Source organism: Ursus arctos, unplaced genomic scaffold (genome assembly GCF_023065955.2).
Source record: "Ursus arctos isolate Adak ecotype North America unplaced genomic scaffold, UrsArc2.0 scaffold_27, whole genome shotgun sequence".
In the NCBI taxonomy this organism is placed as follows: domain Eukaryota; kingdom Metazoa; phylum Chordata; class Mammalia; order Carnivora; family Ursidae; genus Ursus; species Ursus arctos.
In genome coordinates, this window is record NW_026622952.1 from 15,932,559 (window position 1) to 15,959,885 (window position 27,327).

The following is a 27,327-nucleotide window of genomic DNA, read 5'->3' on the forward strand; positions in this document are numbered from 1 at the left end:
GCCCACTATGAACTCCTCCCCAAAGGTACTTTCCCTTGGGCTTACTCTCACACTCCCAGTGTTTCTCCAGCAGCCCCAGGCAGGACCCCCTTTTGTTCCAAAGGGATTGTTTCAGGTGCTCAAATTTTAAATAGTAAGAATTTTTTCAAGTTCCTTTGAACTCAGATCCACGTGATTTGTGGCTTTTTTGTCTTTAAGGCAGCTTTCCACTGAGCAGGCCGTTCTGCAGGAGTCACTGGAGAAGGAGTCCAAGGTCAACAAGAGACTGTCCATGGAGAACGAGGAGCTGCTGTGGAAACTGCACAACGGGGACTTGTGCAGCCCCAAGAGGTCCCCCACGTCCGCCGCCATCCCCTTCCAGTCACCGAGGAACTCCGGCTCCTTCCCCAGCCCCAGCATTTCACCCAGATGACGCTTTCTGGAAGCTGGGAGACTGTCCGAAAGCATTTGTACAGGTCTGCGGGACTGACCCTAACCACGCTCATGGGAGCAAGAACTACAGTAGTGGGCGTGTGAGGACCCCTCTGGAACTGCAGAGTCGCCACCCCCGAGGCTCCTTGGAGACTGGAACTCGGGAGGCAGGCTTGGACCCCGTCCAGGAGCCTCCTCCCCACAGATCTCAGAACGGATCTACACAGACGCTGTTGCACAAAGCACTTAAAGAACAAGAGGGTCTTGTTCGTTGCCTTTTTCACCTAGCATAAGGGGAAAAAACTCTCAGGGGCCTGTTAAGATAAAGATTTATAACCTTTATAATGTTCTTCACCACAGACACCTTCTGATTTTTGTTTTGGTCTGCGTGGGGATGTATGAATGAAACGGATGCACGGAGTGTCACGTGCCTGACGCTGCCTCCTTTGCTGTGTGTTGAAAGTCAAGTGCTGCATATCTCCGGGTATGTACTAATAATGGTCAGTGTACGCATTGCTGCAAAAGCCATAGGAGGAGGAACGATGGTCGTTTGACTTACGATTCTCTGCCACCACCTCGGCTCAGCCCTTGACCGTGGGGAGCAGTAATGGCAGGAAAAGCTTTGACTCGTCCACGTCTATACAGCTCTGCATCCTTCTGGAGTGACTTGTCGGCAGTGTCACTTGAAACTAATTTTTTCTGTAGATTTTTAATGTCCCCATGTGAACCTAACATGATACTACAATCTATTTTCTCAGGCTATGCGTAAATAGAGAACCCTAATTTTTCTAAAACTCTGTATAAAGAGAAAGGGCAGTACCAGTGCATCTGCCTTATTTTTACCTTGATCTGAGCTATTCCCACAGATTGAAACTATCTGCTCTCCCATTCTCCTCACTTCCCCCCTTCCTCTTCTCCACCCACCCCCCACTGCCCCACCTCTTACCAGAGCCACAAAAGCAAACCTTCTACCTCCTACCTACTTTTCTCTGGGACAAGGAATACGCTTTTCCAGAGCCAGCGCATCATCAAAGTGCCAAAACTACTTTCCAAATAAACCAAGGCCAGGATCTCCTAGTACAAATTTCGGGGAACCCTAGAGAGAAGGAAGAATAAGTCATTAGCTAGTAGAACAAGGTAAAGTAGGAGTCCTCGCTTATTGAGGAGTGGGGGGCAGCCCGTTGAAGGCAGTGAAGCAGGCTTTAGTGCAACGTTGGGGGAGGAGAATGCTAAGTTTCCGCGTGCCCTTTGAGGAATGCTTCGATCCTTGAAAAAGTAGCAGAATGGTCAATGAGTGGAAAACGCGGTATACACAACTCCCTCCACGCTGCATTTCAGTTTCTTTTCAGAACTTATTACCTCCCCCCGTTCTAAGACTTTGGGCGGAGAAGTAGAAGGAAGAACTGTGGCTTCATCTCCCTCTCCCTGCACGTCAGTATTTACTAACCTGAGTCGCTGATGTCCGTGGCTATACAGGTAACTCCTATAGTGTAAGAATGGATTCGGGATGGTAGAGGTGGCTATTTGAGTCCTCATTTACGTGTACACTACATAGCAAACTGACCCTCATGATGCATGGCTGTTTTTATTAGTGATGGTGTCTGTAGCCTTTAATCTCCGACAGTTTATCATGTATGTAACCTTCCATGTTTGCTTCTGGTAAATGGGAATATAGGTTCACTGCCACCTCCTGGAATAGCTCTCTGCTTGCCCTTCTGAGTCGTTTTCAATGCCATTAGCCAAAGTTGGGTTTGCCGTCCATCTCCTACATGGGACATCTCGTGCTGTTCCTTGCTGTCCTCCATAGCATTTAGGTGTCTGGGGAAATCAATCTTTAATACAAATTATCTTCAGAGCATGGGAGGCAACAGGAGAGTAGATAGGAAACAAAACAGAGAACTTTAAGATTTTTTTTCAAACCAAATGTTTTTCATGTAGGATGCACAATGTTGGCACGTCATAAAAATATGGATATGTAAACTGTAGTTGTGCTGTTTGTAGTGATGGAAAGTGTATTTTACTTTGATCAAATAAATAATGCTGGACTATTCCATGTAAGAATTTCAACCTCTGACCTACTCCACCCTCCAAAGTGTCACCCACTTTTTAGCCCTTCTCAAGACCCAGGTGACCATCTGTCTCCTCTTCAGCTGTTTCCCAAGAGCTTCCAATGCAACGACAAAACTGGTCACGGGCTGAAATCAGGCTCTCAGAGCTAGATTGACAGGGTAAGCTTCTCTGAATTCCCAGCTATGTATATTGGAGAAATTTGGGCTGATTTTAACAATGTCTGCTAGATAAGGTAAGAAAATGGGAACAGCTAAAGTCTAAATATTTTTAAAGATGGTTAAAAAAAAAAAAAAAGCCTAAATGAAGTTGAGTCTTCCTTGATCTGGAAATCTATTTTATATTGAAAGTTAAATTTTTAAAAACACCTACTCTAGAATGACTCATCTAGAACTAGTACTTTTGAGTGCAGCAGCTTAAAAAGGCAAGTTTACGTAATTTTTTGATACCTTTGCTTGTATTGTAGATATAGTTGAACCCTGTATTACTCCATTTTTAGATCCTCATGTGTCGTAGTGGTGATATCAAATAGAATCTTGGATAGTGAACCAAACATTGCTGCCAACAAGTCCTGTGGATGTACTTCAAACCAACCTAAAAAATGAACAGTTAGCTCATTTTGTATTTTTTACAAAAACTTGCTCATTTAATAGAAACGAGGCTGTAAGGTTAATATCAATGCTTTTTTTTAATTATAAAAAGTAGAAATGCATGTAGATAGGTAAGCGATCAAAATACATGCTCTCTGCCAGAGGAGTTAACACTTCTATTATTAGACCGGATGACTTCCTTTTAGTTTGGATGTCTGGGTCTGACTCACAGGGCAGGGGGTGGGGTTTGGCACTTGACATCAGCCTCTGGCAAAACATTAGTCAAGAGAACCCCAAAGCGGGTCATGGACACAAATGAACTCTCCATCAACTCGTTATACTTCATTTTCCAAGTCAGGAAAACTCAACCATGGTAGCAACCGTCGTCTCCCCCTGGAGATTCTGAGCAGTGCAAATGTAATATCCTACATCAGCGGTCTCAAAGTCTTCGATTGTCATGATGCTCTGGGAGATTCTTGTGGTGTGCCCCCGTCCTCTGTGGATCAGCCTCCAAGTGTCTTGAATTGTCACGGGCCTTTCATCCTGTTGAACAACATCCCCACGCACTGTAACTCAAGCCACAAGCCGCTACAAACCGCTCCCATTCCCCCAACACCGTTGCGTGGCGTTTTCAGAGCACAAACTACATACTTATAAACGACTATTTGGTATGCGTAGCACAGGGGAGCTTTTATGCTGTATAAACATTATACTGTTCGGCACGCTCTTGCTGCTCCTCGGTAAGTGGCTACTTAATATAAAACGTATTCTTTGGAACTCCCAAGAATGTGGAACTGGCATTAGGCAAAAAACGTGGATAAAAATTTCCCCTGCTCTCCTCTTCACATTGCCCGCTCAATAGTTCTTAGTCACAGAATTTTAAAGGCAATTGTGAATGAATAAGAGCTCCTCATTGTGGAGGAGGGAGAAGTAGAAATAGTCAAATATGCCGAAGGACTCCAGTGGGGAGAAAAGTTGTACCCTGAGGCTGGATAACAGGATGCCCTAGATGACATAACTCCCTATTTCTAGAAAGTGAGATGGTCACTTTTAAGATGCTTCATCCAACTTTGGTGATAAGAATGTAGTATGTTCTGGGTTAGTTTAACATAACTGTAATATTACCAGTATTAATAAATACACTTTCTGCTCATAAAAAAAAAATCTGTTGAAAATTACTGATATCTTCAAAGTGTGACAACACTGTGAAAACACATACCTAGTCCCAGGAAACTACTTTTCCCTGGGAAGAGTTATTTTCACCAATCATAGTAGCCAATACACTTCGGGCTCAGGGGCTGAGTATGTCTTAGGAGGCTAAATCTCTTCTGGCAAGGAAGGGATTATTCCATGGTGGTAGCAAAACAGGCGCAGGGGCTAAATGTGTGGTTGTTGCTCTTATGGAAAGTCTATTTTAAAATAATCTCTGGCCTCACAGCACCTTTTTGCCAGGGCCTAGGTTTATATACCCACTTGGTGACTGTCCTCACCATAGGGCATAGTTTGTATGGGGAGAGCCCTCAGCTAGAAACCAAGTGGCTTCCAATTGACCCAGAATTGGGGGTGGAGAAAGAGGGAGGCCCCCCTCCTTTCTCTTTCAGGTCTCATCCCTGCTTAAGGCTTATGAAGAAAAATAACATAGAAAGAGGGTATGCTGAAGTGCCTAATGGAACCCACTTCTTTTTCCCTCTCCTTTAAAAGAAAGCTACTTGTAACTATACTGAAATGTCTTAGAAAACCAGTCAGCCCAGGCCCCTACATAGTTCAACACATTGCTTGCACTTCTTAAGTTCTGATCTCTTCACTTAGGAGTGGGGATGGGGGCCAAAACTGTGAGCTGAGCGAGCCGGCTGGGACGGGGCACAGCCCTTACCTTCTGTCCTGGATAGATCCACCTGAATTCTACCTCAACGTCAGGTTCTCCGAGGACCGTGCAGAGGACGCTGATGTCATCCCCACTTCTGACTTTGTTTGAGGATGCCAAGATGGTTGTTGACGGAGGGCCTCTGGGAACTGAAAGGAAGCAGGAGACAGGGAAAGTGAGGTGGAAATCCACTAGTATCACACTGAAGACAAACCTTGAGGTATATTCTGTTCTTTGAACAAAGCTGTAACGTTTCTGCCTGCCTTCTAGCTTCCCAGCCAGCTTCAGGCCTGGGCTCTCCCACCACTTCCGGTGTCCTGTGAAGCCTCCTCTTTACCTTGATGGTTGGAATGGGGTGGTCATCCAGGACTCCCAGGCCCAGCCATTATATTTACATGGGGAGAGGAGGCTCAAAGTTCTGGGAATAAGAAGGGGAATAAGAAAGTTGAAGGAGAAGAAAGTGTGTGGGGAAAGAGCAAGCAGAAGGTAGAGAAGGGCAGGCTGGAAGGAGGGCAGCTGAAGGGATAAAGAGGAAGAGGCGGGTGTGTGGCTGTCCATCCTCAGAGGGAAGAGGAGAATGTCTGAATCGAAGGAAAAGAACATTCGCAGGAAGGGCGCAAGTACTACATCTGTTTGGCAGTCTCTTTACTTCACAGCACTGCAGAAACAGTTCGCTGGGGTCAGGTCACTCAAGGAATTTTGAAGGCAGCCTCGAGCAAGGCAATGGGCTAGGAGCTGGGACTACAGCAGCCAACAACAGAGACGTGGCGTCTGAGCCCTTGGGGACCTCTCTTCATGGACTGGCGGAGGCAGACAATCAGCAAGTGTACGGTTAACGTAAAACGTGAGTTGTGTTATGAACTATGAAGGAGAAGCCCAGCATGTTCTAGAAGCTCAGAATAGTCTGAAAAGCAAGAAAGGCTTCCTTGCTTGAGGGAACAACATTTGAATTAAAATCCCCGAAGGGTGAGCTTAACAGGCACGGAGGGAGAAGCGGGGAGGCAGCCGCAGCCCGGGAATCACAGTGTGCAGAGCCCCCGCCGGGAGGTGGACGAAGGCCAGGCAGGCTGCAGGGCGGGGAGGGCAGAGGCTGGTCCAGCTAGGCCCTTCAGTCCACATGCAGGATTCGACTAGGGGTCTAAGAGAAGTGGGAACCCAGTCAATGGTTTACACTGTAATTAGCTATTAGCTATGGTGTGGGAGATGGAGAGAGAAAGGGGAACTCAAAAGAGAGTTGCATTCGTCCCAGGAGGAAAAGATGATAGTTTGAACTTTTTTCTTGCAGTAAGGATGGGGAGAAACAGGGCATGGAAAGTAGGATGTGAAAATGATTTGATGGAAAAAGTGCAAATACCTGGCAGGGAGGAGACAGGACTGTCAGGGTGACTCCCAGTCCTGGGCCGGCACATGGGTGAGTATAGTGCCGTCACTGAGACCGGAAAAGCCGAAGAACCAGAGCCTGGAGGAAGACCTGAGTTCGAGGCAGGGTCCATGCAGCATCCAAGTGCAGATATCCGGTGAAGCCGGCATGCCCGGATCTGGGCCACACACACTCCCTTGGGAGTTAGCAGTGAGCAGACAGGAAGCAGAGCGTGGGCATGGCTGAGGCTGGCCGGGAGGAGAGCAAGGCCTGAGAAAGAAGCGTGTCTTGTGGACCTCCATCACTGACAAGCTGGGAGCCGTAAAATGCTGACAAAGCAGAATGAGAAAGTTGGGGGGGAGAGTAGGAAAACCTGAGGCCAGGGAAGAGGCATTTCACATAGGCGCGGTAGAGTCTAATAGGGTGAAGGCAGAAACTTGTCTGCCGGATTTGAGGGCCTGGGACTCCCAAGGCCCTCAGCAAGAGCTGATTCGGTGGGACACTGGGAAGACAGATGAGGAGCGTGCAGGAGGGAAGGAAACGCAGGACATGGGGAGCACTCTCTCAGGCAATTTGGCTGTGAGGTGAAAGAAAGACGACCTTAGCCGAGGGTCGAGGATGGTCAAGGAGGGTTGCAAGTTACTTGGGAGCAGCATGGGGGAGGGGGGGCATGGCTACTGAGTAAGTCCCAGGGCGGAGAACAAGAGGCACGAAGGAATCTAAATTCTCATCTGAGAACTGTTTGTTATTGGGACACTCAGGCCTCTCCAGGGCTGCTCAAGCAGCGGCATCGCGGAATGACTTGTCCCCCACACAGACCCCTCACTCCGGTCATAGAAGAGATCTTGGAGGGAGAAAAGTCACTGTTGAAGGACTGTGGTACATGAAAAGGAACCATTTCTTCCACTCACCTAAACGGACTGGCGAGGGGGTGCTTTCTGTCCTGGAAGTCAGGAGAGGAAGCCCCAAGAGAATCACTTGTTAAGGAAGGGGACAGTGTTATTCTGCAGTAGGACATCTGCTTGCTGCCTGCAATTGTGCCACCAGCCCAGAGCTGGAGAGCACTGGGAGTGATGGTACATGGGGGCTGCCGGGGGAAGGAGACTCAGACTGTGTCCCTGCTGTAAGTTTCTCATTCTTACATGCTCCAGAGTCGGGGGAACAGAAGGACATAGAGACGTCAAAGGCTATATCCTTTCCAAGAGCACATGGCAGATCAGAGCAAAGAGGTATGTGTGAATAGAAGACACCTTCAGCTGAGGGTCCAAAAGGAGGATGGGGTTGGATCTGACATGGGCGTACGCACCACAGGGGCTGCTTAGGGGTGAATTCCTTATCCATGGCAAGATGTGGGAGCCCCCGTCTGTCCCTTTGGGTTCAATGATGAGCCAGGGCAGTAAATACTACCAAGAAACAAATGCCTCTGGGCTGCAGCCTCTCCCCTTCTCCCCCAAGGCCAGCACCAGAGCAGGGAGAGGAGGGGAGGTAGACTGTCTCCCTCCACTGCTACAAACCCCCTACTCCAAGATGCTGAGGTCACCAGTGCTGCCTGTATGTTGGTAGACAGAGCAGGAGCGGACTTCAGGTCAAGTGTGGGGTTAACGATTTTAAATGAACAGTGTTAGGCACCCAAAGTGCCTGTTGGATGTAGAGTAGACTGAGATATCATTAGTGGACCTCACTACCCTTAGGAAAGCAGGTTTCAACATGGCAGAGTTGAAGGAAGTGGAGGAAAAAAAAGTATTTCATATATGAATCCACTGAATTGAAACTCCTCACTAAAATGTTCACATTAAAAAATAGTTCCATTTTTAATGGAGAGATTTGAGCATAGTTCAGTTGTGTCAAGAAGTGGGGAGTGAGGTCAACTGGAAGAGACTGACTTTACCCATCCATGGGCTTCTCCAGTAGCTCTCGTCATGAAGAAAGGGCACAGTCGTGTTCTCTAGGGTGGTATTTCCCTGGACCGTGGGAGAACAGGTGGGCAAGGAGTTGAGGGCACCAACAGAGAGCACAGCAATGTTAAGCCCTGGACCCCACACTCGGTGGGTGAGGAGGGAAGGAGGGCACTGGAGAATGTGGGGAGGAAGGTGGAGGTGAGGATGATCACAGAGGAGTCACTGGACATGGAGCTGAGGAAGGGGTGCCTGAGGTGGAAGGGATGAGGTGGTCAGTGAACCGAGCCTGATGAGCTCTAAATGGATATTAACGTCGCCCAGAAAGTGGAGACAAGGAGGACAATGAGCCAACAAAGGGAGTGACTGGAAAGGAGAAGAGAAAGCTGGTGGAGCCATGACACTCAGAGGGGCGAAGCTTCCTAACAGCAGATGAGAGGATGAGGGTGAGGGAGTGGGAATGGGCACAAGAAGAACGTGACCTTGAGTTGGGGAGGGATGGTGCCCTTAGGAGACCATGGATTTTGGTTACAACAAAGAAGATGCTCTTATCACAGGGGATGTTCTAAGCAGTTGAATACTGGAGAATTGCTGATCCATCACACAGAGATAGTACCAGAGTGAGCAGTGGATGAAGGGAGTCAAGGAGTGTTGGGTCCCATCACGGGCAATTCTAGAAATAGTGGTACCACAGAAGAACCTTTAAGAACAGCATTCTGTGCCTCCTAATTTCCATCCATAGCTGGGAACATCAGTACTGATAGTAACTAGCTGGAAGAGATTAAACTCTAGGCAGTGGTAGGAGCTGGCTTACCTTCCACATAGAGCAGCTGGTACTTGACTGAGATCTGAGACTTGCCCCCAGCCTCCGCTTTGCAGTAGACCACCCCCTGGTGGTCAGAATGAGGTTGCAGATACACGAAGCCTCTCTTCACATCGTAAACAATGTCAGTTCCATTGGCAGGGATTTCCTTGGCAGGGAACTCCCTGTGGAGGGTGACTTTGGCTGACGGGACAGTCACTCGGCAAGGAACCACAGCCTGCTTGTCCGGGTTCAGGTAGACAACATCAAAGTAACTGGGAGAAGGTACAAAGAGTTCTCCTTTCTCTGCAAAGGGAAAGGCAGAGGTTTATTTATTCTGGAGAAACAAGGTTAAGAGTGCTTTAAGGATTTTTACATTCTCAGGGCACAGAGAGGGAACTGGCAATATACTCAGATACTAAGTTCTTATGCATAGAAAAAGCTATTTTTTACTGCTTTTCCTTTTTTGTAAAAGAGATTTCACTTCCCATCTCCTTAAAGGAAACAAAAAAGTATTAGGTCAAGGACAAACCAGGCCCATGAATTAGCCCACTGAGGAAGCAGGGAAGGAGACTGATTTCCTTATGTTAAGAGCAGTGTTACGACCTGTGAACAATCTGATGTGTCTCTGGAGAAATTAGCCCCAAAGCCTATGCTTGTAACTGCCCATTGGGAATGGTTCCCCAGCACAGCAGAGCCTCTGAGAGGCCTGGCCCAGCAAGGGTGCTGTCATCCTCACCTGTCCTTACAGCCCAGAGGAACTCATTCCTGCCAAGGTCAATGGAAAGAGAATTAAGTAAGGGCAGACGAGGAAGCCACTAGCTCAGTTCTGAGCTCTGCTTGTCTAACACTAGGCTGGGAAATTCAGTCAGTTTCTTATATTCTCCTGTTTGCCCTGAAATCACTCTCCCTGTATTTTAAGTTCTAGATGATGGCATTTGATCCTACAGAAATGAGAGAAACAAGGACCAGCTTGCCCATACGTTCGTTCCTCAGGATAGTCAAGGGACTGTGGGTTAGGGTTTTGTTTTTGGCACGGGACATTAAATCCTTTGTTTTCTGGATGATTCTGTGAGGGAATATTATGGTAACTGCTGACTGCTAAGAGAAATCTTTGAACTTAATTATACTCCAACAATTGTTAAATTGTTTCCAGTGTTTTTCCCTACCATGTTCCTGAAACAATTAATTATTCTTGGCTTTCTCCTTCACTAGCCCTCTGGGTGCCACTGTCATATGATATTTTAGGTTGGGGACAGAATTCCTAGACACAACATCAAATGTCTTCATGGGCCAAGAGTTCTTTGGCTATGAGTGCCAAGTTCACGGACATGGAGGTCTTTCCCTGACTCTGGGATCAAGAGGGAATATGTCATGGCTCTGTGAGTCTCCATCTTTTCCAAGGCTTTCTATGGTGCTGGCGGATTTGTGTCACCTTCATGATAAATTGACTTCCAGGCTTAGTTAAGGGGCACCTTGGTCAATGTTGTATCTAAAACCCACGTGTTCCCATAGAGTAGAGAGAAGAATCTGGAGTGGTAAAGATAGCTTCTGAGCAAAAGTCCTTCAAGAATTTCTGATTGTAAGATTTAGAGGCAACTTTAAATTAAAGGTTTTGTAGAGGAAACTGAACCAATAAACAAAGCTAGTAGAATAAGTGCACAGTCCAAATTCCGGAACACAAAGATGTGGTCTTACGTTTTGTACTGTAAGTCTATGAAGGAAGTGCCCACACCAGTTGCTTTAACAAACAGAAAAAACATATTTGTAATTAGTCGATCTCATCTACCAACAACAAAAAACTTCCTGAAGTTCATTTTAAAAATTTTAGATTACATATGACCCTGCAAACATGTTTGTGGCTACTCAAGTAGACGGCGTTACTTTAAGAAAACTAAACACATGGAAATTCAGATTTCCAAAAATAAATAGGCTATAAATTAAAATCCAAATTTCAACAAACTCCATATTCAGTAAAGTGCTCATTAATATGGTTTTACTACATATCATTGGTGCCCAAGCCTTTGCTATGAGAAAGCCCTATTGCTGGTAATGTTCTCTTTTTTTTTTTTTTTTTTTTTTAAAGATTTTATGTATTTATGTGACAGAGTGACAGCCAGCGAGAGAGGGAACACAAGCAGGGGGAGTCAGAGAGGAAGAAGCAGGCTCCCAGCGGAGGAGCCTGATGTGGGGCTTGATCCCGGAACGCCAGGATCACACCCTGAGCCAAAGGCAGACGCTTAACGACTGCGCTACCCAGGCGCCCCAGGAATGTTCTCCTCCTTGACCTGGGTGGTAGTTGCATGCGTATATTCATTTGAGGATAATTTATTGAGCTACTAATAATTTGTGTAGTTTTCTTTGCATATATCCTACTTCAATAAAAAATTAGAGGAAAAAAGACCCTCTGATAGCACCCCCCCATAAAGATTAGATATGTGGCAGCTGCTTCATCAGAAATTGCACAAATTAACAACAGTCAGAAAAAGGCTTCACAGTGTTTGCAAATTCTGGGAAACATGCAAACATAATGAATGCCAGACATTTCTCTTTGTGGGTAGCGAGGAAGCATATGTTCTGAAAGAATCAGAGCCAGCAGCGGGAAGCTCAGCTTCCGTAACAGCTCATCTTGGTTTTGCAAACCCACCCATGCCTGAAACGATAAATGCTAAACCTTCTACTGAAAAGCCAATTGGTCTCTTGGCTTGGTGCTGAGAAAAGAGAAAATGATAGAACGCATTAGGTCATGTCCCTTTTTGATCCAGGTTTCTTTAAAGTTGAAGTAAATATTTTGGCCTTCCTGTGACTCACTGAAGAGCTTCCCATAAATTAGGAATGAGGACCCGGCTCCAAAACGCCAAGAGAGCCCTTAACCCTAACGGGACATCGTGCTCGAGGGAGGTCTTCAGTTCAAAATCTCAATTCAAACCCCGATGTTCTAGGAAGATGTAATAGTGCGAATCACGGCAAGACATCTTCATTCTGCCATTTGAAATATGGTATCAGTTCTTGTCCAGAATAACAGGCTCTAAGGGCATGTGGGCAATTCTGCACAGCACATTCCAGAATGAGGATCACGAGGGATTACCGATGAACAACTGTTAGCAATCCTCCTGACCCACCAGTTATGCTAGCTACTGCCCTTCTGCCTGTTTATCAAGCTACCCATCACCTTCCTAGAAGTGGATCAGGGCAGTAAGAACATTAGATCCTAGGTCAGAAGAACAGGGGTTGACTCTTTCTCCCCCACTACCAGTCATGGCACACTGAACAGGTCACCTTGCCCTTTCAAGTCTCAGTGTCAGCATCATAATTTCTTTAACAGAGATGGTAAACTAGCTTCTGCTTATTTCCTGGGGGTGTGGTGATAATGGAATGAGATACCTGTGACTCCAAAATCGCAGAGTGCTCTGCTGGAGAGGAGCAATGTGGGAGGGAAGGGAAAATACATACGATTTTGCTAAAGTACTCACTGCTGGCCAGGGCCTACGATCGTTAGGGTCCCAGTAGCTAAGTCAGCGTAGGTGTGAAAGGTGGAGGGATTCAGGGTGTAGACAAAGGTCATGAAAGTCCCTGCCTAGACACGAAGAAAGCATTCTGGCTTCACCCGAAACGCCAAGGCCAATGGCAGCACCAGGGGGTGGCATTTCTGAGATTCCCGAAAGCTGTTCCTCACCTCTGAACTTGTTGAAGAGAACATCATGCCCCAAACTTCAGAGTGTAGACAGCGTGTACCCAACACTGCTCAGAGAAGAGGTTTCCTTCTGACCTGCACATTTTCAGGCACCTCCCTTAGCACAGGGATGGGGCTGGAGCCACAAGGGTCACAACCTTCAGGAAACTTCAGCTCACAGTACTCCTCAGAACAAATGTGAGGGGGCCTTTAGCTAAGCCTCCTCTGACTAGCAATGCTCCAGAAAGGAGGTCATCATCGGTCCTGAGAGCACAGTGACTAAGAGTCTGCAGCAATGCCGTCCAATCGAACTTTGTGCAATGATGGGCATGTTCTCTGTTTGCAGGGGCCACGAGGAGAGCCACCAGCCACATGTGGCAAAGGAACACTTGACCTGGCAGGTGCCACTCAGAAATTGAGTTTTAAATTGTTTAATTTTAAATAATTTCCATTTAAATCTAAATACACATGGGGGCACCTGGATGGCTCAGAGGGTTAAGCAACAGACTCTTGATTTTGGTTCAGGTCACGATGTGAAGGTGATGAGATGGAGCACTGAGCACGGAGCCCGCCTAAGATGCTCTCTCTCGCTCTCCCTCTGCTCCTCCCCCTCCCCCACTTGCATATATGCGCTCTCAAAAAATAATAAAAAATAAAGATTGACACATGTTTAGTGGCTGCCATATTGGAAAATGCCGGTACAGACTGTAGAATCAGACTGGCTTCAAATTCTGGGACTGCCACTGACCTGTATGACCTTAAGGACGTAGTTCATCTCTCTGAACCTCTACTTCTCCATGAAAGCAATAGAAATGATATCACGTCCTCGAGGGTTCCTGGGAGACAACCTGACAGAGCCTGGCCAACAGGGAGCGCTCTCATCGTCCTTATTAGATATTTGGAGACACTAACTCTGGGCCAAGTCCGGAATTCTGAAGAATCCCACCAACACACCAAACGGCTTACCTGTAAAAAAGATGTAGGTGGAGCCTGTTTTTGTCTCATCCCTCCCGCAGACGTAGCCGTGGCAGAGCTGAGCCCAGCAGCTGAACTCGCCCGTGTCCGCCGCGGTGGAGTTGACAAGGGTCAGCTGGCCATAGCGCTCGTTCTGCTTCACGCTGTCAGTAAAGGCAAAGCCGGCTCACAACCTGGCCAGGGACCTCGCAGCCCGCACTCTCCGCTCCCCTGTTCCCGCAGGGACAACCCTGCTGGCTCCTGGCAGACTGTCCTCTCTCAGATGGCACGCACTACTAAAAGCTTACTTGGGGGAACAGTGTTTGTAGGGGAGGGGAGTCGTCAGAGAGAGAAGCTTCTTCTAAAAGGAAGCAAATAATAAGTTATGTTTTATAACTAGAGGAACTTCTGGGGCCTCCCCTGAGTAACATCTCTGGTGCATTAGCCCCACAGCCACAGAAACTCAGCCACAAAGCCTTGGGCAGGTGTTTCGCTTTCAGCTTTTGCTTCTAATGAGTTCATTTAAACAGCAGTCGAGGAGCGCCTGGGTGGCTCAGTCTGTTAGGTGGCTGCCTTGGGCTCAGGTCATGATCCCCGGGTCCCAGGATTTGAACCCCCCCCCCGTCAGGGTCCCCACTCAGCGGGAGTCTGCTTCTCCTTCTGACCCTCCTCCCATCGTGCTCGCACACACTCTCTCTGGAATAAATAAATCTTTAAAATAAACAGTCAACATGAATGAAAGCACCTAGCATTATCCTGTATGCAAAATCTCTTGGATCAACAAGGATAAATCTCTGAATATAAGCTTGGAATTGCTGAGCTGCCACATTATTAAAATACAAATAAAAACTTTCCTTTGGGGAAAAATGCTTGGTTGCTAAGATGCTGAGCCCCAATTATGCAGCCTATGTCTGGTACAGTATTTAGAACTTTGGGGCACTTAACTTTTCCTCTGGCCTCACACACTAGTATTTCTCATTTTTTCATTTTATATCTCTTGTATTTTTATCTTCTTGCATGTGACTATATTTGCAAACTGCTTCAGTTCCTTCTGAAATGAGGAGAGACATAAATATTAACATTGAGCACTATTATTAGCGGATGATAATGGCGATTAATTCTATTATATTGTGACAGGAGGCCAGACGTATCAACGGAACAGACGTTCCCTGTGTCTTATGAGACTCTGCATGCAGGGTTGCCAAAATAAATGGTTTTGATCTGAGGATGCAGCTCCAATATCCAAAGGGCTCGCCCCTCTGGGATCCACGTATCTCTGTGATGTAATTGAGGTTCTCCTGTTGTACTTTGCGGCACCATCAGTGTGCTCACCGTGTTAAGTTTAGCACGCAACAAAATGTCTTGTTGGTTCTAAACGCAGCCCTGTTCTGCTTCATCACCGAATAGCTGCTTTGCCCCCCAGTTCTGCCAAGAGGAGCCTCCGAACTCCCACTCCATCAACTGCCTCCTTTCCACTGAACGGAAATCTCTCCTCCTTCAGGAAGCTTTTAATTAGAATCAACTCTCGATTTCTCCTAGTGACGTAATTAGCTCCTTTGTTTTCTACCCCTCAGATACCCAGAGCTTCCTGTTACTACAACGGATGGTACAAACTTTTGAGGGCGGGAACTGCGCCGTATTTGCTTTATATCCCTAAGCACTGCATCTGTGCAGAGGACACAGTAAAGATTCCCTAGAAATGAGTGCTTTGAAATTGAACTGAACCACAGGGTTAGAACTGGAAAGAATCTTAAAAAGAAGGCACCCACCCAGTGATGAATGGAAAAAGAAAGAAAAAAAAAAAAGGCATCCAGCTCCCAGTACTTCAGATGAAGAAACTGAGTCTCAGAAGTGACTCTCCTGAGACCCACAGCCGGGGGACATTGAGTCAAAAACAAGTCAATTAAGTATGTGCGGAAGAGTCACCCCTTAGATAAGCAAATGCATGTAAAGCTCTGCACGCCAGGTCAGGTTGTCTTATTCTAATTACGGCTTAATCACATATAATTGCAGACTAGTAGTAATTACTATGAATACCACTACAACAGTGACACGTAATACATGCCCAACATTGGAGATAGCACAGCAAATAAAAAAGAGTGGACCTCAGAGGTATTACAATCCAGGTAAGGGGTTAAGACTAAGGTACATGAAAGGATCAGAGAATAACTAAAGGGGTATTCACAACAAGAACAGTAGGAAGTCTGAAAAGGGATTCATCCCTGTGGGTTGAAGAGGCTGAAGGCAGCTTTGAGGAGTGAGACAGGCTGGCCTTTGAAAGCCGGGTTGGAGTGGCAGGGGAGTGAGCTCACTTGCTCAGGAAACTACAACCCCAGGAGCGCTGGGACGGACCTGGTCTGCTTGTTTGACTGCACTGCCATGGCCTGAGTGCCCAGTGGGTAGAAGGCACTCAGTACTAATTTGAGGGTTTAATGCAATCATCACAGAGGAGACAGAGGGAGGGGGTGGGGAGTCACGGGGCATGTAGTTGCGAACAGGCAGCAGGGACCATCCTCAGGTTTGGAGGTGGAATGTGACAGCCCACCTTAGCCAGGGCAAGAGTGAGGAGAACAGGCGTAGGAGAGGCAGGAGGAAGAGGGGGAGGCTGAGAGCCTGTCACTGTGATGAACAGCAAGGCAAGTGCTGGGGCCAGGCTGGCTGCTGGCTGGGAACGGAAGCAAAATTCAGGGCACGTTTTCCTGGGGGACATATAGGACAGACTGGGTATGAGAGGTGGAAGAATTAAGACCACTTAATTTGTATTTCTCTTTGATGGGCAGAATGGGGTTTTAACCAACTGAGATGGAATCACTGAGAAGAGAAAGGAGATTAGAGTAGACAAAATAATAGATCCGCCCATGGAGATTTAGAATTTGTGATGAAATGTGGGGCACTGCAGTGTGGATGTCGGGTGATGTGGCAGTTGGAAGCACAAGCTGGGGCACAGAGGAGACAGCGCCGGATTTGTATTTGGAGGAGCTTCTATGGAGGAGTAGGAGTGAAGCTAAAAGAAGGGATGAACTCAACAAGAGAAAGCACAGGAAAGAGAGGATTGAGGACAAAATCTAGAGCCAAACTAGGGGCCCAACCGGAAAAGGAAACGTAGATAGAAGAATCAGGAAAGTATCATCAAGGAAGATTCAAGAAATGGATGCTTCAGGGGGCGCCTGGGTGGCACAGCAGTTAAGCGTCTGCCTTCGGCTCAGGGCGTGATCCCGGCGTTCTGGGATCGAGCCCCACATCAGGCTCCTCCGCTATGAGCCTGCTTCTTCCTCTCCCACTCCCCCTGCTTGTGTTCCCCCTCTGGCTGGCTGTCTCTATCTCTGTCGAATAAATAAATAAAATCTTTAAAAAAGAAAAAAAAAGAAATGGATGCTGCAGACCATCAGATGCCTTTAAGAGAGATTCATGACCCCCCACACACACACACACTTCACTTGGCACAATGAAAGTTTTTGGCAATGACCAAAAGGGTAAGTTCAGTTGTGAGAACAGAACTGGCTTCCAGCGGATAAAAAATGGAAAGGTGGAGAGAAAACAGAGGTGGATGTCTTCCTAGGTGGATGAAAATATCTGACCACATTCCCTATAGAGCTCAGAACTGGGGTACAAAATCAGTATGTAATTGATAAACACCTTCTGTGGACCCAACATTTGCTAGCACTGTAGTGATAGAAATATAAGACGCCATTGCTACCAGGAAAGTCACTGGACACATAAAAATTTAGCACTTGAGAATAACCCTACTGCCATGAAACCTGCATGCTGTATCTTTAGCAGGATTGGGGGTGGAAGGAAGGAAATGCACTGGAAAACATTTCTGGATTTTTCCACCCCCTCTTGCATGCAAACAATATGAAGCAGGAAACAAATTATTTAGCAGGATTACAGTTTAAATGCCTGGATTTAAAATGTCCATTTCTTCTAATGGTCTCACATAGTCCAAGCAGTGGGCTACCCAAAGGGACGGACTACGACCTAAGGCCTCTGGGGGCAGAGTCTGCACAGTGAAATGGGGACAAGGATTCACTGAGCCCCGCAAAGAACTGGGGGACACTTCACATAAGGATGCTCCCCTTCTTTTATAACCACTTAACAAATCCCTAGGAATGGACTAGTAGGGTGGTGTAAAGTTTGACTGGAGCAAAAAGAGGTGCCCCCAAATTATATTTAAGATAAGCAGATTTTACCCTAATTGGAGGCAGCTCTGAACATCCCAGCACACCTCAGCCTAGATCTTTCTCTTCTAGACCTGGCCCACAGTGAGCTCAGTGTTGGACAAGTCCAAGTTTCAGAGTGTTTAAAATTTAGGACTGTGGGGCAACTGGGTGGCTCAGTCAGTTAAGCATCTGCCTTTAGCTCAGGTCTTGATACTGGGGTCCTGGGATCAATCCCCGAGAGTCTGGCTCCCTAGTCATCAGGGTGTCTGCTTCTCCCTCTGCCCCTCCCTCTGCTCCTGCGTGCTCGTGCGCGCGCACACACACACACACACACACACACACTCTCTCTCTCTCTCTCTCTCTCTCCCTCAAATAAATAAAATCTTTAAAAAAAATAAAATTTAGGACTCTTTATGTGCAGGCACAGGTGTGTGTATGCCTTCCATTAGGGTCCTGTGGCCTTTACAAACAGTCCCTCCCCATCAATGGAGGCTTGAAGCTTCCAACATGTTGCCCATGCTACTCTCTTCTCAGGAGCGGGTGGGGGGGGGTGAGGGTGGGGGAGTGGTAAGAAGGCTATATCATGGGACATAGAAGAGGAGGCTGACAGCTCTCCAAGTTAGGGACCACTGTGGATCTCACCTGGGGCAGTGACCAGGTAATGATGGTGGGGTTCATGCTCCTAAACTTTCCGTAGACTCTACAAGCCAAGAGCAGGAGGAAACCCTGGATTACAAAATAATTAGTTAGCAGTTCTATAAATACTTAATGAGTGCTAATTCAATGGGAGGTTCCAGAGTGGAGAGTAAGGGACACAGTGTTATCTAAACAGCTTCCTCCTCTCAAGTTCTCCTATACAGAATGCCATGGAAGTCCAAGGAGGGTAACCAGGAAAAATTTCAGGGCTGAGAGAGTCTTGGGAGAAGAGAAGGATTTCAACATACACAAAGTAGCAGGCATGCATCCCAAGGGAAGGAGATCCCCTGAAAAGAGACAAAAGGCACTTTGGTGCATGGCAAAGAGATGTCTGGAACACAGGTGGACGGAGGTCTGTGGTGACAGGCAGCAGCACATGAGGCATATGGTCATGGACTTTGGGGCCATCCCAATGGGATTCAAACCCCAGCTCCACCAGGACCTTGAGACTCCTTAGCTGGAGCTCATGCCTTCCACAGTCCGACCACACCTAGTTCTTCCGACTTAACAACAACAGCTAACGCTTAGGACTTGGAGGCTTTGCACTACGCCCTTTGAAGAAGTTCCAAGACTTAGAACAGTGCTGGGCATAGAGTAAGCGCATAATACATTTTGGATATTGCTATTATGATGACCCTCTAGTTCTCATGACAGTTAGGATAGAGGTATTATTGTTTTCTCTTTTACTGATGAGGACGCTGAAACTTAGAGAAGTATCTTGTCCACTGTTTTCCAAATGGGAACAGTAGGCTTCTAATCCTAGTGTCACAAAGACTCAGCTTAAAAATGTTTGTAAATGAAAGGGGCTTGGATTTCTATTCTACTGAAATGAACTGAAGGAATTTTGACTAAGAGATGGTGCCTCTAACTAGCTTGCAAATCCTATTAAATATGGTCACACACACACACACACACACACCAAAATACATGGAAGATTTAATTAAATTAGCTGAGTAATATTTGTGATACCCCATTTTCTATTTACGTGGCCAGTTAACATTTCAGCAAGTAATTGAAGGGAAAAAGGGCAGGAAAACAACTAGTTATTAAACATCTACTATATAATGGCCAGCACCCAAGGCTCACGTTACTTTTTCTCAATCCCATGAGACGGAGATGATCAAACTAATAATAGTAACTAAAACTTAAGTCGTGCTTAATAGGTGTTAAGCCCTGTTTTAAGCCCTTTGTAGATTTTTTACTGATTTCATCCTCATAAAAGCTTTGGGAAGTAGGTGCTATTATCCTACCCACTTTGTAGGTGAGCAAATTTTGGCCGAAAGGCTAGGTAACTTTCCCAAGTAAGCATTGGAACCACAGGAGAAGAATTTGAAGGTTAGTTTAAATAACGTCCCCAGGGCCACTCAACTCTCAGAACCCAGATAGGCGGTGGAGGCTGTTGTCTCTGTTGACATAAAACAGGAGCATAGGGAGTAAGGGGAAAAGATGCAATCCAAAATCTTCCTCAATCAGCATTCACTTCGAAAATTAATTATTTAGCTTCCACCACATGCAAGGACCTGTGCCAAGCATCAAAGGAGATAAAGATTCCTGCGTATTTGCTTGTTCATATTTTAAGTGTTTGTACAGGGCCTTGTGTTTAAGCTTCTTTTTAAGAATGTGTCAGAAAATAATTGCTCCATGATATTCTGGGAATGGAGCCATATCAACAAAGCACAAACCCTGGGAAACAGACAGCTGGTAAAACATATCAAAGTTTCACAGTTTATGATTTTTAAAAAAAAAAAAAAGATGATGAAAAGAAATATGTATGAGAAACTAGTAGAGAACCAAATATGCAAAATGAGGAACAAAGCGAATACGGTTTCAATATCAAAAACTAAGCTAAAACATCCCTCCCTCCTCCTTTCTTTCCTTCCTTCACTCTTTCTCCCTCCATTCCCCCCTTCCCCCACCTTCCTCCCCCCTCCACCTCCCTCCCTTTCTTCCTCCCCCCCTTTCTTTCCCCCCCCTCCCTCCCTCCCTCCCTCTGTATGTCTGAGGACTATCCAAGGACCTACTCAAAGCCCTTGCGATACAACTATCATATTTCTATGCTAACAGATAATATCAATGTACATGAATGGGACTTAAGACTTTTCTACTACAATGATTTATGCCAGATTCTTCTATATTTTTAAAAAAGAAGTAATAGGAGTGGATCAAGTTGACAGAAAAGGAAAATCCTGAGCTCACCTCCCCTCAGAACACAATGAAACTACAACTACATACGGAACAACTATCTCTGAGAACAACTTACAGATTAGCAGAGCAGCTCCCAAACAACTATAAACGAAAAGCCACACTGAGATAGGTAGAACGGTCAAAGACTTGGTCTAGTCGGGACCCACACCCCTGTCACAGTGAGGAGGTACTCCCCGAGGAGTGAGGGGTTCGAGCCCCACATCAGGAGCCCCGCCCTGGGGACCTGAACTAGGAAGACAAGCCCCAGGAATGTCTTGCTTTGAAAACCAGCAAGGTTTAACTCCAAGAAAGCCAGAGACCATAGGAAACCCAAACTCCACTTTTAAAGGGCTTGCACACAAATTACTCCCACTGAGACCTAGCACAGAGGCAGCAGTTTGAAAAGTGCCTGGGTCATATGTGAGAGAGATTTAGTGACTAATTTTGGTGCATGGACTGAAGAGGCAGGAATCTATAGGAACTTTATCTAGAAAGGGAAGAGCTTGTAGGTATCATTTTATTTTACTCTCCATCTACCTGGCCCAGCGCTGGTGGGTGCCATTTCTGATACATGCCATCTACCTTGCTAGTACCACCCACCTCACCTCCACATTCCCCTGTGGACCCACCTGACCGGCAGATACCCCACCAAAGTGGCTGCCATTCTGCCACACCCAGGAGGTGGCCTTGGCTAGGACTGGTATGCCTCGATGAGACTCCCAGTATGCCCTGCCACACTTGGTGGGCAACCTTGGTGTGGACCATCACCCCTCAAAGTGAATCACGTCCTGAGAAGGGGGAACCTGCCACACACACCAGCACAACCACACACACCAGCATAATCACAAATCACAGCTGGTCCTCACAGCTAGGGGCCATCCCTGTTCACCAGCAGCCCTGCAGCAGATATAGCCCAACCACAAGAAGGTGCATACAGATCACACAGGGGGCACCCCTGAAGTGCCTGGTTCTGGTGACCCCAGGGGGATTGCTCTTCTGGGCCCCAGAGGACACCTACTGTATAAGGCCACTCCTTCAAGACTGAGAGACATGTCAGACAAAATGAGGAGACAGAGGAATATGACAAAACTTCAGAAAAAGAACTAAATGAAGAAGAGATAAGCAATAAGCAATCTACCTAATAAAGAGTTCAAAGTAACGGTCATAAAGTTGTTAACTGAACCCAGTAAAATAATGGATGAACACAGTGAAAAGTTCAAGAAAGGGAAATCAAATATTTAAAAAGAATTCATCAGAGCTGAAATTTTAAAAATACACTAGAGAGAATCAATATCAGATTAGAGGATGAAGAACAAATCAGTGATCTGGAAGACAGGGCAGTGGAAATCATCCAATAGTTTTTTTTAAATGATTTTATTTATTTGAGAGAGAGAGTGAACACACATGAGAGTGAGCACACAAATGGAGTGGGGGGAGAGGGAGAAGCAGACTCCCCACTGAGCAGGGAGCATGATGGGGGGCTCAATCCCAGGACCCTGAGATCATGACCTGAGCCAAAGGCATACGCTTACCCGACAAGCCACCCAGGGGCCCCTTCATACAGATAGTTTAAAAGACCTCTAGACAATATTAAGCATAAAACATTCACATTATAGGGATCCCAGAAGGAGAAGAGAAAGGGACAGAAAACTTATGTGAAGAAATAATAGCTGAAAACTTCCCTAACCAGGGAAAGGAAACAGACATCCAGGTCCAGGAAGCATTACCCTAATACCAAAACAAGGCAAAGACACTATAAAAAAAAGAAAACCAAAGACCAGTATCTCTGATGAACATCAGTGCAAAAATCCTCAACAAAATATTAGCAAACCAAATCAGACAACATATTTAAAGATCATTCACCATGATCAAATGGGATTTGTTCCCTGGATGCAAGGATGGTTCAATATATGCAAATCAGGGGCGCCTGGGTGGCACAGCGGTTAAGCATCTGCCTTCGGCTCAGGGCGTGATCCCGGCATTCTGGGATCAAGCCCCACATCAGGCTCCTCTGCTGGGAGCCTGCTTCTTCCTCTCCCACTCCCCCTGCTTGTGTTCCCTCTCTCGCTAGCTGTCTCTATCTCTGTCGAATAAATAAATAAAATCTTAAAAAATATATATATATGCAAATCAATTCAACCTGATACATCATACCAACATAAGAAAGGATAAAAAAACTTGATCAAGACATTCAGAAAAAGCATTGGACAAAGTGCAACATCCATTCATGATAAAAACTCTCAGCAAAGTAGGTTTTAGGGGGAACATACCTCAACATAATAAAGGCCATATAAGACAAATGCACAACTAATATCATACTGAATGGTGAAAAACCGAGAACTTTTCCTCTAAGATCAGGAACACGACCAGGATGTCCACTCTCACCACTTTTATTCAACATAGTACTGGAAATGCTAGCCACGGCAATCAGATGAGAAAAACAAATAAAAAGCATCCAAACTGGTAAGGGAGAATTAAAACTTTCCACCAAAAATAATAAAACACCTAGGGATAAACTTAACCAAGGAGGTGAGAGACCTGTACTTCCAAAATGATAGAACACTGATGAAAGAAATCAAAGATGGGACTAACAAATGGAAAGATATTCCACGCTCATGAATGAACAGAACCGATATTGTTCAATGTCCGTATTACCCAAAGCAATCTACAGATTTAATGCAATCTCTATCAGAATAGCAACAGCATTGTTCACAGAAGTAGAAGAAATAATCCTAAAATTTGTGTGGAAACATGACCCCAAATAGCCAAAGCAATCTTGAGAAAGAAGAACAAAGCTGGAGCCATCACAATCCCAGATTTCAAGATATAATATATAACTGTAATAAAACAGTGTGATACAGGCACAAAAAATAGGCGCACAGGTCTTTGGAACAGAATAGAGAGCCCACAAATAAACCCACATTTACATGGTCAATTAATCTATGAAAAAGGAGGCAAGAACATCCAATGGGTAAAAAAGACTCTTCAACAAATGGTGCTGGAAAAACTGGACAGCTACACGCAAAGGGATGAGCCACTTTCTCACAGCACACACAAAACTAAACTCAGAATGGATTAGAGACCTAAATCTGAGACCTGGAACCATCAAACTCCTAGAAGAAAACATAGGTAGTCATTTCTTTTTGATATCAACCATAAAAAATTTCTCTAGATAGGTGTCCTCAGGAAACAAAAGCAAAAATAAACTATTTGGACTACACACACACACACACACACAAAACCATCAACAAAACTAGGCAACCTACTGAACAAGAGAATATATTTGCAAATGATATATCTGATAAGGAATTAGCATCCAAAATACATAAAGACCTTCTACAACTCAACTCCAAAAAAAACAAACAACCTGACTAAAAAATGGGCAGATGACCTAAATAGACATTTTTCTAAGGAAGACATACAGATGGCCAACAGACACATGAAAAGATGCTCCAAATCACTAATCATCAGGGAAATGCAAGACAAAACCACAATGAAATACCACCTTACACCGGTGAGAATGGCCAGAATCAAAAAGACAAGAAATAACAAGTGTTGGCAAGGATGTGGAGGGAAAGGAGCCCTCGTACAGTGCTGGTGAGAATGCAAACTGGTATAGCCATCGTGGAAAACAAATATGGAGGTTCCTCAAAAAATTAAAAATAGAATTACCATATGATCCAATAACTCCACTACTGGGTATTTACCCAAAGAAAACAAAAACACTAATTCAAAAGGATGTATGCATCCCTATGTTTATTGCAGCATTATTTACAATAGCCAAGATACGGAAGCAACCCAAGTGTTTTATCAAGAAACAAATGGATAAAGGAGATGTGGTATATATACAGAATGGAATATTACTCAGCTATAAAAAAAAAAATGTGATCTTGCCATTTGCAACAACGTGGATGGACCTAGAAGGTATAATGCTAAGTGAAATAAGTTAGAGAAAGACAAATACCAGATGATTTCACCCATATGTGGGATTTAAGGCACAAAAAAATGAATAATGAAAAAAGAGAGAAACAAACAAACAAAAACAGACCCTTAAATACAGAGAAGAAACTGTTGGTTGCCAGAGGGGAGGTAGGTGGGGGGATGGGTAAAAGAATGAAGGGGATTAAGAGTATACTTATGATGAGCACTGAGTAACATACAGAATTGGTGAATGATTACATTATACACCTGAAACTAATATAACAATACGTTAATTATACTCTAATAAAAGTAAAACTAAAGCTGGAAGATTCTATGCTAAGGTATTAACATTGTTTCTTGAGATTTTTAGTAACCTCTTCTTTTTACTTATCTATAATTTCTAACTTTCTAAATTATATAAGCATGTATTATTTTGTAATAACAAAATAAAAACTACAGTAAAATCAAAGCAACTTAAAACTCTTACAAAACTTTAGAACAGATACTCTATAAATGTGTGATGGTGGTTGGCTCGTTTGTAGTTTAAAAATCTGGAGGCGAGGTTTTTTTGTTTTCGTTTTTTTTATCCTGTTGCCTTTCTAGCCTGTGGATTCCAAAAGGCAGGATTGGTAGAAATTTATCTGGAGACCCCAAAAATCCAGTATATTATTTTGCTCTGATTTTAAAAATTACTGCCAGTTGGAGTATAAAAATAATTGAGTACAGTGTGACTCTGTTCTCAAATTTGCCTTGTTCCTCTTGCACAGGTAACCTGTCCAGGCTAGACCACCTTCCTGGAGCTTGTACCTGCCCTCCCAGGCTCCTGGATCTCGTTCAGCCTCCCCTCTCACCTGTTCCCACTCTTGGCTTTGCTATTTTTTTCTAATGGAGCCACATTTCCATCTGTCATCCAGACTGAATCTTGATATCAGGCTGAATCTTGTTACCAATGACTCTCCGTGTTGTTTCTGTTCCCTACACTTTATCAACCAACAAATTGATCCTTCCAGTATAATATCTTCTCTATTCCCTTCAGATGTTCTACAAAACTGTCAGATACACTTTCCTAAAAACCATTTTATTATTACCTCCAGCTTTACAATAACAGCAGCTCCCAGAGCAAAGCGAGTCAGCTGCAGTCAGCTTAGCTTGGTATTCAAGTCTCCCAACACGTTCGTTATTTAGCCCCTCTCCACACAACCAGATTCCTCATCTATCCCAAACATACTGGGTTATTTCCATCCTAGTCTTCAGCCATCTCTTTCCCTCTGAAAGCCTCTCTTATTTGCCATCTGGCCTAAACCTGGTTATTCTTCAGAGTTGTATTCATAGAAAGATCATTTATGTAGAGTGGCATTTGTAAAACGGTGATATTAATAAGATACAGGACCAAAACAGAATCGCTTAGGTTAAGTCCCATCAAGACTTAATACCTAAACTAACTGCAATTTCAGCCTCTTCTAGGTGTAGAATTTTTAACCAATCAATCTGGAACTTCCTGATCAGCATTAGTGAGGTCATCTGTATGACAGACTTCTTGCCATTCCCCCTGAGGAAAGGTAACCTTGCTTGAAACAATCCTTTCTCTTCTGTTGCTAATAATGTCCTTGTCCCCGCCCCCCTCCATTTCTGCTTATAAAAGCCTTCCACTTCGTACAACTCCTGGGAGCCTCTTCTATTTGTTACATGAGATGCTGCCTGATTCACGAATCTTTGAGGAAAGCCAATTAGATCTTTAAATTCACTTGTTTAATTTTTGTTCTTTAGCAGATTTAATGGCGTCAGTAGAACTGACGGCGACTTCTGTTGCAGGATTTCTTTCCCTTTAGTGCCCACATTTGTTGGTCATGCCGCTTCAAAGAATGAAGAAGTAGACCAGACAGAGAGTGGTGAGCAGCAAAGTTAAAGAAAGCGAAGTTTCTCGAGCAATGGTACAAAGCTCCCAAAGAGGGAGGGGACCGGAGAGGGTTGCAGATTTGGCATTTAAATCTAGAGGTTCTTATGGCTCTTTGGTGAGGGCTATTCTAATCTGATTAACCCTCCATGTGCCTGTCAGCCAGTCAGGGTTTTGTCCACGAGCTCATCTACCCATCAGGTGGTTGTTCACGTGGGAAAGGGTGGCGGGCTCCTTCCAGGGTGGTGTTTCCTAGCCTCTGGAATCAAGACAGCACAGCCATCATTGCCTTAAGGTGCGCCCACCAGCCGCAGGCCACTAGATCAAGCTCTTTGTTTAAATATCCCACTGGCTGTTGATCCGGCCTCCTGGGCGTGGGTTAGGCTACCCAAGGCCATTCCCTTCCTTTCTGTTACAAGTCGTAAGTCCTCCCAGTAGGAAGACGTAAAGCTAGGACACTGAGTAAAGCCTAGAACAACAGGACAAGCCCTTTTTCCTTTTAAGGGTAGTTTTCCTCAGGAAAGGGCCCCTTGTCCCTGCCTGCCTTTCTCCCGACTATCCTTCATTACTTAGCAGCTTTGGGGACAACAAGAAACACAGGTGTGGCAGCCACAAACACTTTGAGTTCTCTTTCACACCCTTTCTGAGGACTATGGGTAAGTTCCTCTTGAATCTGAGCTCCCTTCGCTTTGTGTCCAGCTCCTGATCTAATTGGCTTTCCACAGTGCCCTATAGAGCCCTTGGTTCTCTCCCGAGATTCCACATTGAGCACTGCTGGTGGCAGGTGCAGTTCCCCATTTGCTTGGAATCAATCTACAGTCCCCATTTTTGGCTTCTGCTGGTTCAATCCTACAAT

At 45.3% G+C, this 27,327-nt stretch overlaps 2 protein-coding genes across 14 annotated transcripts in view; one reads left to right on the forward strand and one right to left on the reverse strand.

The window, feature by feature from the left end:
* The window catches only part of MTUS1 (microtubule associated scaffold protein 1), a 167,239-nt gene extending 164,775 nt beyond the window's left edge, over positions 1–2,464 (forward strand). For 7 of the 13 annotated variants that reach the window (XM_048226315.2, XM_057303513.1, XM_057303514.1 and 4 more), the window contains one exon: positions 199–2,464. In XM_048226315.2, the coding sequence (XP_048082272.1) occupies positions 199–412 (214 nt within the window). In that variant the 3' untranslated portion in view covers positions 413–2,464. The remainder of the gene's footprint in view (positions 1–198) is intronic. The other 6 variants (XM_048226309.2, XM_057303509.1, XM_044387538.3 and 3 more) reach the window with 1 other exon arrangement.
* A 683-nt stretch (positions 2,465–3,147) lies between these two features.
* Positions 3,148–27,327, reverse strand: part of PDGFRL (platelet derived growth factor receptor like) — a 59,359-nt gene continuing 35,179 nt past the window's right edge. The window contains exons 3-6 of the mRNA XM_026508450.4: positions 13,629–13,780; positions 9,002–9,295; positions 4,942–5,081; positions 3,148–3,611 (exon numbers count right to left, since the gene is read on the reverse strand). Coding sequence (XP_026364235.2) covers positions 3,423–3,611; positions 4,942–5,081; positions 9,002–9,295; positions 13,629–13,780 — 775 coding nt within the window. The 3' untranslated portion in view covers positions 3,148–3,422. The remainder of the gene's footprint in view (positions 3,612–4,941; positions 5,082–9,001; positions 9,296–13,628; positions 13,781–27,327) is intronic.